We start from the raw sequence: 16065 nt of genomic DNA on the forward strand, positions 1-16065 counted from the left end.
CATTGGAGATTCTAGCTGTAATCTATACAACTTGTTACTTCTAATTCCAATCTGGGCCTTCCTTTTCCAACTTGGGTGTTTGACATATACTTTCTCCTTAATGAAGAAAATGTCATAGCCCTTGTTTTGAAGTTGAGATATGGAGAGTAAGTTCATCCCCAATCCTGGCACATGCAGCACATTGGTTGCTCGAAGCCGCTCTCCTGCTTCGCTTTGAATGACTACAATACCTCTTTCTATGGGGGTATACTTTGCCTTATTTCCCATGGTGACCTGAAAATTCATCTTTTCTTCTTGATAATTTGAAAAAAATTCTCGAATTCTTGTCATATGCCAGGAAGTTCCATTATCTATATACCAAACCTCCAACGAGGCAGAGCTTGCTAGGCAAGTGACTTCTTCTAGTCTAGAAGCTAACATAGAATAATCGTGATCCATGTCCCTCGTGCTTTCTTCTAAAAATCTGCGTGAGTCCCTTTGAGTTGATGCCTCTGCATCATGCTCCTGACCCATAGGCGATTCTTCTCTCCTCTTACCGAATCTCTACTCTAATACCATGTGAAAATTTCTAACCCAAAATTCCACTACAACAACTGATTTATTTCACCTACTTATTCTTCATAATAAGTTATTTACGAAATCCCTTTAGCAAACATCAAAATAAATTCTACTGCAATTATCACATAATTACACAGAGAAAATAACAGCGATATACATGCACAAGAACCAATCATATCAACACAGTTGTTTTTGGACAATTGTCCCCTGAAAACCCCAACGTGGGAAAACTAGTGCAGCAGATGAGGGTTTTATTAATCTTCAGCAACAATCGCTTTACAAGTAATGATTTTATAAAGAAACTGAGAGAAAACACCTGAGACTTTCCCCTGGAAACTTTCTGACACCCTACAGACCCTTCTCCCACTTCTGTGTCACTTTTGCGTCACTCTATGTGGTTTTGCGTCCCTCTGCGTCAGCCTGCGTGAGGGTTGCGTCTCCCCTGGACTGCATCTCCCTCTGCGCTGTCTCTCAATGCCCTTGCATCACCTCCTCCTCAGTGACTAGCTATTGTTGATGCCCTCCTCTTCCTCCACCCTGCAACTCTCCCTCTGAAATCGATCTCCTCTTTGAGAATCGATTTTCCTTGGGATACTGAGTATCTGTTGGTACGTCTCAAAATAATCCTCAAGTCTTCTCTTATACTTTTCCTGTTGATGAATCAACAGCCGAGATTAAGTCTCTAATCAACGGCCAAGATTAAAACATACTTGATCCTTGTCTCTTAGAAACTTCTCACCCCTATCTTTATTAATATCCATTATTATTTTTATTTTCCTAAGTTTAGACTTAGGAATCCATTAAAAATATTAATAATTTTAATAACTCCTCATCCAGGTGGATTTCTCCAAACGATTTCTGGGACTTGAAGATTTCATGTGCCTTAGCCTCTCCACCAAATTTCAAGGCTAGAGCACATCTGATGCTACCCAAAATCAAGTTCAATGCAATCATAGGAAGGAGAAGGGACTGCGAGGTTCCATTTAGGGATGATCATAGTCAACAATAGTTCGGATCTCTATCTAAGTTCAATGGATGTTACAGCGACAAGAAAAGGAACAGAAGTTTGGATTACAGTGATAAGGGTTTTTGATGTTCGGTGCTGCACAAGAGGAAGGTCACATGTGTGTGACAAGATCTCGTTGTTGTTACAAGGAAGAATATCTCGGTGGTGTCTCAAAGGGCAGCAACTATGGTTCAGCAATATGTCTTCAAGATTCAGTGTTACTGCTGGAGGAGAAGATTGATATCCATAGTAATCACAATTGGGTGTCATCACATATGGTGCAAAATCTGAAGTAGAAGGAACCGAGAAAGAGTGAACGAGAAGATGGAAGAGGACTCGTGTCTTGGTCTTGAAGAGCCTACTAGGTCAAGGGTCTTGATCTTGGTATTCGTCAATTGGAATCTCTATAAGAAGAATTTGTGTGGGTTTTCCTCTCAAAGAGTGAGAGGTTTTGGCCCTGGCTGATAGCCTACATTCTATGTCTCTTGTCTATTTATGTTCATGCATTGGTTACTGTTTGATGAAGAAGAACACTAATAAACTAAGAAGAAGAAGATCCTAATCTAAAGAAGTAAAAAGCATTCACAACCAGTCATTAATCTAAGAGAAATCACCTAATGCTAATGCCCTAGATTTCTCAACACATTTTCTAGGTGTCCCTAGGTCCACGAAACACACGAAAGCAGTGAGTATGAGAGTTTGTTTTGGGTGGATGCATACCCGTTCAACATAGGTTTACACTCCCCATCTTAACCTAGTTGACTCGAAGCAAGCAAGGCCCCTAAATGTTGGGGCCAAATAAGACAATGTGTCAAATGAAAATTATCATGTCCAAGATATGCATTCTAGACGTGATACCTTAAAAACAACTCTAATAGCATAATATCTCTAATATGAAAAGGTATCCTACCCTTGGTTAAGGAAAGCCTAGAAAACATATATCAAACTAAATTGAGGCAACAAGAATTAAACCTCCAACTATATAAAAATGATGATCTTAATTACTCCCCCTTGAAAGTTGAATTCATAGTCAGAGACAGCATGCTTCAACACATTGAAGGTAGTAACCTCTCTTACTCAAGTTAGTTATCAATTATCTATGATCACATAAACTAGACATGGAATCAAGTTGTCTTTGCAACCCATCAAGCAAAGAGGCATGTTGACCACGCTTTGTCAACAGTCCAAGAAAGCCGAGTGCAAAGAAGTGGAGAAAATTTTTCAAAGATCAAAGTCATCAATTGTCATCATTCATCATTGTAAACCCAATTTCTTCAAAGTTTATTATAATTGATGCTAGTGTGACCATTTAATTATGTAACAACACATGGGTAAGCCTCTGATTTTGGCAAAGGATTTCATCCTAGAAAGTTTTTTAAACTCCCCGAATTATGTGTGTTTGTAAACACACCTAATTGCCAGAGTTTTTCTTCCAGCTTAAACTCCAAAGCTAGGGTGGAATTTGTTGACAGCGTCTTAGGTGAATCCTAGTGTTTATCGTTTCTGATGTAAAAGTGTGTTTAGGAATAATTTTAGTGCATGGTCCCTCGCAATCAAAAACTATGGCTAAAATATTTTATTACAAGCACACTTGGTTTCATGCTAGATCATACTGTGTCGCAGAATTGGGTAATGTCTTGAGGGTGTGGTCTAAATGTGTATTTATCATTCTAAGGGTTGATATTGTAATTTTTGAGGTAAAAAAAAAATTAGTGCGTGGTCCCTCATAATCAAAAACTAGGGTAAAATATTTGAGGGTGCAGAAACAATTAATCCCCTTAAGAGTCAATTAATTAATTTTTCTGGTTAAAATAAATAAAAATCCTCAGCCAGAAAATTAATTAATTTTGAGTCAAAAAATAATTACAGAGAAATTAATTTCTCTCCAGGTGGAAAATAATCAAAAATTCGTGGGTCAAAGAGAAGTCAATTTTTTAAGGTCCTCCACCAAGGGAAAAACGAATATTTTAAGAAAAATTGAGCCCTTGGACCTTGGTGGTTAAGTCAAAGTCAAGTTTTTGAGGAAATTAATCCACAATATTAATTTTTGGAATAATAAAAAATGGTTTTTAAAAGAATTCGAACTTTTCCTCAAAAATAAAAATTTGATGATGGAGATTAAAAGTTGATCAAGTTATCTTCGACGGTCGAGATTATTTTGACAAGGATCAAGCCAACTAGTCGTTATTTTCCACTTGAAGGCGTTTTCTCTATATAAAGAAGTTATTGAGCTTCTATTTCCCATCTTTGGATGAGGTGATTTTGTAACACTTGTACTAAGTTACTGCTCTGCCAAACAAAACAAAACAAAAATCTCATAATAGAAAGACATTGGGGTTCAGTTCATGGTGTTCTTTTATTGATTTGTGGTATGTGTTAGCTATGCATTTATCTCATATTGTGTTGAATATTTTTTAATTGTTATTCCATTTGTCGATGATAAGAACATTTTATTGGTACGAGTCGTCTTACGTGATTTGATTCACTATATGATTTAATAGTTTATCTTAGGATTTTAATAGAGATTTATAGGTACACTAGCCCTTGGGCTCTAAGTTCACAGACTATGGGGAAGAGCCAACCTTGTTTGGGCTCTATGATTTCATTGTGGTTAATTATTTTACAGGAGAGTTTTGGCTTATCTTTCGAAATTATTCATCCATGCAATTTATTTAAAAAATCTCTCAAAATTTTTATTTGATCTTGGGCTACACAGAATTAATTTGCTAATGAGAGCTAATAATTTTAATTTGTAAATATTGTAAATTATTTGTAAAATTATTTTCTAACCCTTGTTTTGATTTTGTAGCACTTGGGGTTTTTGGGGTTTTAAATTTTTTGTATGTATTTAGGGTTTTAGGAAATTATTTCATTCACTTTGCAGGTGGATCTTCAAGCCTCAAAGAATTTTTTTGCGGAAGATCTAGCCCTAAGGCTAGCGTTTGAAGGGTTTCACTCCTCCAAGTGAGACGTACAGCCTAATTGAGCATTTTTTGTTGGGCTTTTGAGACGGATCTACGCCTAGGAAGGCAAGATCTAGCCTCTAGCCTCCCTCCAAGCTCAACGTCCAGCCAAGAAAGGAAGACATTGGCCCTAAGCAAATTTTGGCACTTTTGTGGTAATATTTTGTGTTTGCAAGGGTTCTGAAAATTGTTAAGGCCTCTAAGGCCTAGTCTTCCCCTCTTCCAGCCAAGTCGTGGCATTTTCTCCTCCTCTAGGTGAGCGGCTAGCCTCTTTTAAGCCTGTTGTGAGCCCTAGAGGCTCTTTTCCTTGGGCCGCAGGCCCTTACGTGCTTTAATCCCTAGTCCTTGCCCCTTTTCTCCTTTCCCTCAAGCCTAAAGGCCTTCCCTTGGCCTTGTCACAACCTTCAAGAGGCCTCTAGCTTTCTCGGCCCCCCTTCTTTGCCCTCCATTCCTTAGTTGCAGGCCTCTAAGGCCTTGTCGTAGCCTCTAAGAGGCTTTTCCTTGTGTATTGTGCCCTTTTGAGGCCCTCTCCCCCTCATCGCTGCCCTTCCTTGGCCTTTTTATCCCTTATTGTTGGCCTTTATTGATTTGGTTTGCATTGGCAATTCATCTCTAACATCTTGTCTTGTAGCCATTTTGGAGCTAACTTGGTGGTTGTAGGTGGGTAAGTTCATTGGAAGAATCTCCAGTCATCTACAAGGCCATTAGGCCTAATGTTTTGCCCTCTAACCCTCTATGTCTCATCACTGTTTAGTGTTTCATTTAAATTATGAAGCATTTTATGACAGCAGTGTATTCAGGGCTTAAACACATGTAAAATAGCCCTAATCTCATTAATCAATCACCTAAGGCATTAAATATTATTCTTGTCGTTGAAATTGATTGCATATAACTATAAGTGAATTTTTGTGGACTGTTGGGTAATTTCATGATCTGATATGTTTGCTACAGCCATCTAAAATCCCCTACAGCAGTAATAAAATCACCTAATATTGCCATTATAATTAAATTGCAAGCATATTTCATCATTGATAAATCTTTGCCATTGGTTGGGCTTGCATTTCTTGATATATTTTGTCATTGCTTGAAGGCTGTCATAAAAATCAGAGGTCTGGTGTATGCATATCAAGTTCTGATATAAACATAACAGTGGTGTCAAAAGTTATTGAGAGCCATCACTTTTCATTTGGCATTTGTTCCTTGCATCCTTGTGCATCTTAAATAAGTGTTTTCTAGTGAAATTGGGTGTTTTCCTTACTGTTGCAATCATTGGTCTTTTGGCTGCCCCATCTTGCATTTCTTTACATGCAATTGCATTAGCATATCACTGTTTGCATCCTCATTGACAAACGTAAGTGCTCTAAAAAAGGCTAATAAAATTGATAAGATTGGCATATTGCTCTAAAAAATCACATTGTGGATTAATGCTCTCTATCTCTCATTAATAGTTAGTATTATTGTGACATTATTTCTAAAAAAACAGTCCTAGTTTGTCAATGCTATCATTGGTTATTGGACAAGTGAATACATTGTTTCTCATTGTTAGTGTGGAATAAGCACTTCTTGTGGGTTTACTAATTTGTTGCAAGTAAGCTTCACATCTAAAGTTTATAATCTTACAAATCAAGTCACTCTTAAAAGCACTTAATTGATAATCATAATCGTGATAAGAGTAATCTTGACGTAATCTTTGAAATTGCTAATTGTGTTCATAAGAAATTTAAGCTCTCTTTGTATCTAATTGGCACATTAGCATTCTGTTGTTAATCATCATTGTCTAATTAGAATTCTAGCATTGTTGAAAGAAGAATTGGATTTCGTACATTGATGGCCATTTCATGAGCAATCATCTATTGTGATCTTAATAACATTTTCTGGTGCCATCTATTTGGTTAATTGGGCACTTTCTTGTGGTGAAGATCGTCATATTGTTAAGTACTTCATTGTTCTAAATCGAATATCTTTGTAATTCGTCTCTAAGTACTTAAGATCATTTAACAACTTCACCTTAAGAGTAATCACTTGTGAAAATTCCACAACTGGAATCCTATTGCAGCAACTGGAATTTATTTTTCTAATTGTTAATTATTTTAACAATTTATCTGCTACGGCAAATATCAAATAAATCACACTGCAACCTTCACATATAAAATATTGTGGAAATAACAGCGCTAGAACTGAGAAAATTCTAGCGCACACACAATAAAAATTACACTATTAATTTTGGACAAAAGTCCCCAGAAAAACCCAATGCGGGAAAATCGGTGCAGCAAATGAGGGTTTTATTTTATTACGCAGCAGTGAAATTTGAGTACAATCTATGGATGCCCAACTGGCAACCCAAACAACAAGAATATCTGGCCAAAATTATCTAAGAGAATAATTCTTCTTCCGCAAGCAATCCCAGCACAACTTCCCTTCAGGAAAGTGGTTGTCCAAACCCCAACGTGAGCCCTTCTGCACTACCTATGCACTGTCTCCCGCACGTGTGGCTCGAATCTACCTCTGATGAAGTCGTTATGCCTACCTTTGCTGAGGAAATTGTCTCTTTGAGACTTTGGACCCTCTACTCGGCCTCTAGAACTGAGAACGAATTTCTCTCCAACAAAATCAAGTTGCTTCTGAAGCAACTGCGCAATCGTCTGCACTGCCTCACTGGGAATAACTCGGCCTCCTTGTTGTTGCCTCTCTGGATCTGGAAAACTTCCTCTACATCACTATCTCTACCCCTCACTGACCCTGCTTCGATCTCTGGCCCTCCGGCAATTATTGTTGCCCTCCGGAAACCGATCTGCAAATAAAATCGAACTACAGAAGTATCTTCTCCAAGTGCCTATTGACTTCGTCTTATAATCCACTATTGGAGCTCTAACGGGCAAGATTAAAACTTAATCGATGGCTAGGATCATCTTGGAATCGATTTGTGTGAGTTTCTAGATGATTCTCACCTTGACTTAATTAATACTGATATAATTAACCAGTTTTCTTAAGTTTAGAGTTAGGAAACATTAAAAAATTGGTTAATAATCTAATTAAGTCACTTCTATGTGGAATTTTCAAAAAAGATTTATGGGTCTTGAAGATCTCATGTATTTTAGCCTCTCCACCAAATTTCGTGGCTAGAACACATTCGATGCTACAAAAAATTAACATCACTCATATTTTGCACTTGCATTCTAGGATTAGCCTTGCACTAATTAATTTACCTCCAAGCATAAGCTTGGTTGATAGAAAGATAGGACCACCTTTCTCACCCAGCTTGCGAAGCCTAGACCCTCTTTTGTGGTTAACACGGTGACCTTGCAGTCGTCAAAGCCACAGTCTCTGCAACGCCGGAGGCATCAGGTGGTTAGAACTCCAAGGGAGGTATCATTAATATAGCCTTTGCTATCTTTCCCTGGGTTTCTCTCTCACAACCTACACTAGAGACTAGCTTCAAAATAGTTGAGAAAAAAGATTCGCTTATATAGGCATATAATTTAAAATAAACCAAGATCTTGCATTTCACTTAGTTCTAGGTGTCACCTTTCATATAAGATAGTGAAGCATCCTAAAGCAGCAATTGTTCATCCGGTGGTTGTTGAGAAATCTAAGGCATGGAGATTAAGTGATTTCTCTTCTATCAGTAACTGATTGTGAGTGTTTTTTACTTCTTTAGATTAGAATCTTCTTTTACTCAGGTTATTAGTGTTGTTCTTCATCAAAAAGCTACCAATGCATAAACCATAAAGAGACAAGAGACAGAATATAGGCTATCAGCCAGGGCCAAAAGTTTTAACCTCTCACTCTGAGAGGAAAACCCGAACAAATTCTTCTTATAGAGATTCCAATTGACGAATACTAAGACCAAGACCCTTGACCTATTTGCCACTCCAAGACCAAGACACAAAGCTTTCTTAATGAAGTTCTTCCTTGAGTCAACCTTCTGCTTCTTCCTTCTTCTCAGCTTCTCTTCAACTTTGGCTGCTTCAAAACATCACAAGTTTCAGCGTCCTTGAATTAGACTTTCCTTGCATGGTGATTCCTTCTAGTTTACCACAGCTTCCTCTTAACCTTGCCCTACTTCCAACTCGGCTACTCAACAGGACTGCAATTCTTTTAGGTTTCGTTTGTCGCAACAAAACTCTTACTTCCTCACATGTGCAAGGGAAGAGCAACTCAAAACAGACTTGAAAAGGAGCTCGGTTGATACTCTTTTCCCTTCACTGAAATGACCTTTTTCTATTGCAGACCTTCACTGAAATGACATGTTGTGCCTCGCACTTTTTAACTGCAGACCCCTACCAAAGATGCTTCTATTCTGCGTTGAAAATGGAATCTGAGCTAGGTATTTAAAGTTGGTTGCCATTGTTTATGAGCCGACATGAGTGCAAATGAGCCGACGTGACTGTTGGGGAGACAATTAACTTTAACTTGAAGCCAACTTGAGGTTAATGCTTGTGCTCAGTCTTGGAGGGCTACTAGACATTTCTAATGACTCATACATAAGTGTAATAGGCCCAAGAAGGGTCCTTCATACATGACATAGACTCAATTTGTCTTTTATGACTAGATGACTTAATCTTAAAGGCTCACAATGGGAGCCATTACTAAAATAAAAGTCCTTGCTCATGAAACCCATGAGAGAAGCATAATAATAATTTTATTTTTCTTTCTTTTCATCAATTACATAAAATCATAATTACACGTGTCATTATGAAGACCGAACCTAATTACTTTTCAACACTCCCTAGAATATTAACCATTGATGTTTTATGAATATTTGTATTCATAACAAGAAGAGAAAAAGCCCATATCACTAACGAAGTGGAGGAAGTTGAAAAGAAGAAATCCAAGAATGAGGAAGTAAGAGATCTCTATTATGATTTGTTGTTCCACTTCATTTGTTATTGTCCTTCTTGATCTTAGGACAATCCCTTTTGTAGTGTCCATATTCTTGACACCCATAGCATTGGATTTTAGCCATGTTCTTTTTCTTTTTCTAAGGACCAAACTTTCCAAATTGTCCCTTTCTTCTTGTCATTGCAGCATAAGCTTAATTTTGTTCACCTGCTCCCACATCAAATTTGGCCTTTAGTCTAGATTCTTCAATCTTGCATAGTGACCATAGATCCTAGAATGGAGTAGCTTATTTCTTCCCATAAATACTTGAAGTAAAGTTAGCCCACTCCTCTGATAGTGCATTTAATACAATTGTAGTCATTTCACTATTAGACATGACTTCTCCCAGATCTTGTAGTTGATCTCGAATCTCAGATATCCTCATAAAGTATGAGGCTATTCCATCTTCCCTAGACATCTTCAGCTTGTAGATTTATTGCCTTAATGATATGACTTCTCCAACGGTGCTTAAGGAATACAACTCTACCAATTTGTCATAGATTTCCTTTAAAGTTGCAACTTTAGATACATATGGGATGAGGGGATTTTGAGCCCCAACTTCACCTTTCATATACTTGGAAAGAGCTTGAGCATCTTCCTCTCCTGGTTTTGTGATAGATCCTTTGACATGATCCATGACCTCATTTTCAATGAGATTTAAATCTTTCATTTTCTTCCATGCAAGATAATTTGAAGCCCCGACCAATTTGTTACTCTTCTTGCAAAAAGACATTTTGACAGATTCAAAGAAGGTCATATACTTACTTGATGCTCCTTTCTCCTTGTTGCTTCCTTGATGTTGATGATGATATATGTTGATTTCTGGTAGTATCGGATGTGCTCTAAGTCTTTGCAGGGAGGCTTGGGCACATGTATTCCAAAGAACTTAGAAAATGTTTTGGGAAATTCCACCTAGAGACAGTTTTATTAAAATAATTAATTATTTTTTTATGGGACCTTAAGTCTAAACTTAAGAAATTAAAATAATTAATGGGTATTAATCTAATTGTGGGTGTAACTTCTAGAAGAAGACGAGGATCAAGCAGAAATGAGCTTAGCCATTGATTAGCTTTTAATCTAGGTCATTGAATGTCAACGAGGAGATTATTTAAGGAAGCTTGAGGGTCATTCGGAAGACACACAGAGAGTTGATCAATCAGATCGAATTGCTGAAGCTAGAGGCAACAAGAACATGAAAGAGCATACAAGAACATGATATGATTTCCACATTGTATTCATATAATGTAAGATATAAATTCAGCAGATATAATTTCTGAGAAATTGAAAAGCGAGAAACACAAACTCATCAATTCAAAGAAAAATTATATATATAGGGCCGTACTAGTGCCTCAATGCTAATGGAAAGAATTTGAAGAGGTCAAATTATGCAAATCACAATATTGTTAGGAACACAATACCCTTATTATTTTGCCTATAGAGGCATCCAAGAAATCTGGAAGAGACAAAAGCCGAAGTGTATGACCCTAATAAAGGTAATTCAAAATTAGTGAATGAAAAAGGGATAGCATAACTCAAAACAAGAAAAACATTGTCACGAACAAGACACAAAATAGAAATTGAACTCCAAACTTACAGTTGGTGCGGTATCAAATATAATGCGAGTGAACATATTGTATTCTTGTGCCTGAATAAACTGCGTAACCTGATAAGGAATTGACAAACATGTAATAAGTGTATAGACAACCATTAAAAAACTTTTAAAGAGGATTCCATCCAATCATAAAAACCCAAAAAATATAATCACGCAACATTTGTGAACAACAATAGTGTCATAAAATACCTTTGAGATAGCAATAGCTTCATCAAGACCAGGAGGTGGCGTATCAAGCAACTCTCCTAATTTCAATTCACCTAACTTGATAGACAAAACAATAAATTTGCAGTCAGCACATTGCACAAAACACTCTTGAATAGTCAAACCTTTGCTAATACTAGTAATAAAACTCTTGCTCTCAAACATTTCATAATACTTAGAAAAAGGCATTTTCCTTGCAAGAGAGATGGAAAAAATACCATTCAAGTGGTTGAACCCACACCACACACTATATCATAAAACAAATGTACAACAAATTGTAGGTATCTAAAAGGATATCATTTACTTAAAATTACATAAAAAAGAATTTAACCAGAAAAGAAAAAAGAACAAAGCACAGATATCTACAAATTTCTGCAATTGTTTGAACTTATTCTTTTCAAAATATAACACCTGTTTACATGTAATAGTCATTGCATTGAACAACAAAACAAAATAGCATCTAGCAAATCCCTATATTTGTGTGGATATGTAATTATAATGTTGGTAGTTTCACATAGTATCGGTTGCCATGTTTATACTGTGATTGGCTCTAACACAACAACTCTAATCATAATCAGATAGGAATTTTTGGATGAATGATAGTCATAAATGAAATGAAATGAAATTCTATCGAAGTACAGTGTACATTATGATTGGAATAGATCAGTAGGATGTAATGAATATGATTAACAAAAACAGATCAACAGGATGTCATGAAAATAGATCAATTACACAATGATTACAATAAATTAATAAACTAAGGGGCACAACCCTTCACCTTCATGACTAGTTAATGCATATATAAGTATACCATCACAAGGTTCATTATATTAATCAATCCATTCATTATCACTTATATAATTATTTATCATATATGGACTTCAATTCACTATCTTTCTTATGATGGATATTTTCTTGTCTATGAAGTATTGTTCATTACATAGGACTCAGAATTACAAGTAATAATAGCAAGATAAATAATCCCTAGAATATATCTTCCCAAATGAAAAAAATAAAACAGAGAGTAACAAATAAAAGTGAAAGTGTTTAATGTTAAACTATAGAGAATCCAAGAGAGAATCGAGAGAATACGAATGAATAAGAAAGATGTATTATTTCAGTGCATATCCGATTACATAAGATGGTGTCATATATACTTGGGAGATTTCGCTATTCTCATTAAAAAACGGTCACCCAATTTATAACTATGTACATAACAAATATATTATTTATAACTTTATTTTATTATTAATATGAAATCATCATTACAATATCTAACACCCCCTATTAAAGATATTTCCATTTTCCACAGATCCTAACATTTCTTGAAATTTTTCGAACTTCTCCCTTTTGAGTGCTTTGATGAAGATGTCTGACACTTGATCTTGGAACCTGCAATAAATCAGTTCTATTTCTTTGTTTTCTGATATAGTGATGTTGAATTTCAACATGTTTTGTTTTCGAATGATAAATCGGATCCTTCATCATCTTGATGGTGCTTTGGTTATCACAATGCAAGGTTGTAGGATGCATTTATGGAAGCTTCAAATCACCTAAAATCCTATGTAACCATACTACTTCACAAGTTGCTCCAACAGTTGCTTTATATTCTGCTTTTGTTGTTGAAACTTGAAAGTACCATCGAAGATTGTTTTTTACTTGCCCAAGAAGTGGGCAGACTTGGAGTTGTAGTTCAAAAGAGCCACAGATGGGCAAGATTCTTAAGGAACCCACCTCTCGGATCAGTTCCTTGCTAGGGGAGCCTAGATTAGAAGTAGCAGGATCGACTAGTGTCGAATGGTGCCAAGGAGTGTTGGCAGCAGCGCAGATGGCACAGAGCAGAGGTCAGCGACAACGCAGTGGATTTAGAGGGTCAACGCAAAGACTAGCAACAGTCAGGTTCCAGCATTCACATGGTATCACACTGAACACAATTAGTTCAGTAATATGGGATGTTTTTGCGTTGTTGATGCGATATTAGCAGCAGCAGTTTGCAGTGCAGAGGCAGTTGGCAGTGCCAGTGCCAGTAGCAGCACAGATGCAGTGTTGACAGTGGAAGGGTCAGCAGCAGTACAGATGTAGCATTTGCGCAAGGGTTGGTGGACAGCATGTTAGACTTTAGCAGCGCAGAGAGAGATGTTACAAAACAGAATGATGCTTCAGCTGGTTGCATTGCTAGAGCACATTCCTCGCTAAGAGGAAGTGTTGATTTCTAGTAGCATCAGATGTGCTCTAAGTCTCAAATTTTTCAGGGAGACTTGGAAACATATATTCCAAAAAACCCAGAAAGCATTTTGAGAAATTCCACCCAGAAACAGTTTTATTAAAATAATTAATTATTTTTAATGGAACCCTAACTCTAAACTTAGGAAATTAAAATAATTAAAGCGTATTAATCTAAACTGTGGGTGTAACTTCTAGAAGAAGAGGAGGATCAAGCATAAATGATCTTAGCCATTGATTAGCTTCTAATCTGGGTCGTTGAATGTCAATGAGGAGATTATTTAAGGAAGCTTGAGTGTCACTTGGAACACACACAGAGTGAGTTAAGAAGTTCGATCTTGTGAAGCAGAGCAGCTGTTGGGAGAATATCGATAGTGAGCTTTTGTAGTGAGGGGCAAGGATAGTTTGGTTGGAGCATCTTCTCCTGAGCCAGGATACGCAGCAAAGAGGCAGAGAGACACCAGAAGGAGGCAACGCAGTACCCAGGAGGGGTTGACGTTAAGCCAAAAGGGCTCACGCAGAGGCAGCGCATTCCTCCCAGCAGAAGTCCAAAAATTTGTTGGGGTTTGACGTCTGAGCCGAGAGGGTTAACGTCAAAGCTCTGGGAGAGCGAATCAACCCACGCAGAGCTAACGCAGGGGCAGCGTAGAAATAGTCGGGGACGCGTTGGTTCAGCTATCGAATTAGCCGGGACTTGCAAGGTAGAGTGAGGTAATCTCACAAATTTCTTCTGCTAGTTGTATTTCTCTATAACTGGATTGTCAAGAAGGCATCCAGAGTTGTATTCAGAAAAATCTGCATAATAATAAAAACCCTCAGAGCTGTTGCACCGGTTTTCACACATTGCGTTTTTCCGGGGACATTTGTCCAAAAACAATTGTGTTACTTGTGTGTATCTTTCTCTATTGTTTTGTTCTTGTTTCGACATACAATTTAATTGGTGTAGGTTGCAGTGTATGTGTTGTGATGTTTGCCGTAGGAAATTGCAAATAACTTGTTCATGTAAATCTAACAAGTAGAAGAAATATCATCAGTGTTGTAATAGGAATTCTTGGGTTTAGGGAATTTTCACATGGTCTACTATCCCTGCCCCTCTCTCACTGCAAGAAATCACTTTGAATCTCTCTCTGGCAACTGTTGCGCTACTCTCTTCAGAAATTCGATCACTGATCTCTTACTCGATGTGATTTCCAAATGCCCATCAAGCCTCCTGGTATAATCCTTCAGTTGAGAACCAACGTCCCAAATTAGATTCTAATTGTTAATTTTAGGTATGTTCTACGCTTAGAGCAATTTATTTCAATTTTCACAGTTAGCTCAATATCTTTCCAAGATTAGCAATCACATCAGCATTAAAGTAAACTGCAAATAGAACATAAACATAAATCGCAGAAGAAAAGCCAAGACAAGAGGACACAAGATGTGGCGCTAGCCAGGGACAAACCCTAATGTGGGGAAACCCTTGATCAATTCTTCTTATATGTTCTTCAATAGTTTAGCAGAGAGAGAGAAAGAGATAGTACGTTTACAACAAAAGTCAACAGTTTGACTTATCTAGATAAGAGCATAGATCATCTCTAAGAAGATGATACATGAGATCAGTTGAAGACATGCTGCTTCAAATGATTCTCCAAGGTGACTCCTTCACCTATTGTTGTGCTGCATTTCGTCGTCATGCTTCACCTCACCGTGTTGCACCATGTTGCACCCATCATCACTATGTTGTATCTCATCATGCTTCATTAATCATGACCGTACCCATCACTGTACTGCATTATGTGCCATTGCTGCACCATGTTGCCATACTGACCTATGTGTTGGTTGCACCTTGCTTGCTTGTTGTCCCTTGCATGCTTGTTGTCCTTAGCATGCTTGTTGTTGCATGTTAGTTGTCCCTTGCATGCTAGTTGTACAAATACATGCTTGCTGCACTAAGTATCTGCTTTTGTCCCAATATTAGTTTGTTGTCCCTTGCACGCTTGGTGTAACATTGCATGCTTGGTGTATTTGCTGCTAAGTACCATACAGTTGTCCCAATGTTAGTTAGTTGTCTGTTACATGCTGCTCTCCTTCGGAGACAGATGCTCCAGCTCATAGTTGCGGGGGAGCACCCCCCCCTCGAACCCGCTCCCGAATCGCGCTCCGGGCTGGAGCGGCTCCGGAGCACACACCCGAAATTGCTCCCGAACGGGAGCGACTCCCGAAAAAAAATTTGCGCTCCCTGCCATTTTCGGGAGCGTTGCAGGGAGCGATCACTCCGTCACTCCTGGAGCGTTTTTTAACGCCCGGGAGCGATTGGGGAGCGATCGCTCTCGGGCATTAAAAAAAACGCTATGGGAGAATTTCGACGGGCGCCGGGAGCGATCCGGCAGAAAAAATTTCCGCGGACGCCAAAAAAAAAAATCGATTTTTAAAAATTTTTTTTTGTTTTAAAAGCCCAATGGCCTAAAAAATTTCATTATCACTTCATTGAGCAAGAGCAAAGGAGCGAGGAGCAAGTGCTGAGGAGCGAGGAGCAAGTGCCGAGGAGCGAGGAGCAAGCCTGCAGAGGTAAGTAACTTAGTAATTTAGTTAGTTTAATTTAGTTAGGTAGTAATTTAGTTAATTTAATTTAGTTT

The 16065-nt window shown here is 37.7% G+C and overlaps 1 protein-coding gene across 1 annotated transcript in view; it reads right to left on the reverse strand.

The window, feature by feature from the left end:
- Positions 1–16065, reverse strand: part of LOC149189861 (ATPase GET3B-like) — a 235447-nt gene that overhangs the window by 129844 nt on the left and 89538 nt on the right. The window contains exons 5-7 of the mRNA XM_089411961.1: positions 11210–11284; positions 11003–11071; positions 10827–10892 (exon numbers count right to left, since the gene is read on the reverse strand). Coding sequence (XP_089268087.1) covers positions 10827–10892; positions 11003–11071; positions 11210–11284 — 210 coding nt within the window. The remainder of the gene's footprint in view (positions 1–10826; positions 10893–11002; positions 11072–11209; positions 11285–16065) is intronic.

The sequence above is a fragment of the Pinus tabuliformis genome, chromosome 3_1, assembly GCF_031772625.1.
Source record: "Pinus tabuliformis cultivar Carrire ecotype Pingquan chromosome 3_1, CPIR1, whole genome shotgun sequence".
Lineage (NCBI taxonomy): Eukaryota > Viridiplantae > Streptophyta > Pinopsida > Pinales > Pinaceae > Pinus > Pinus tabuliformis.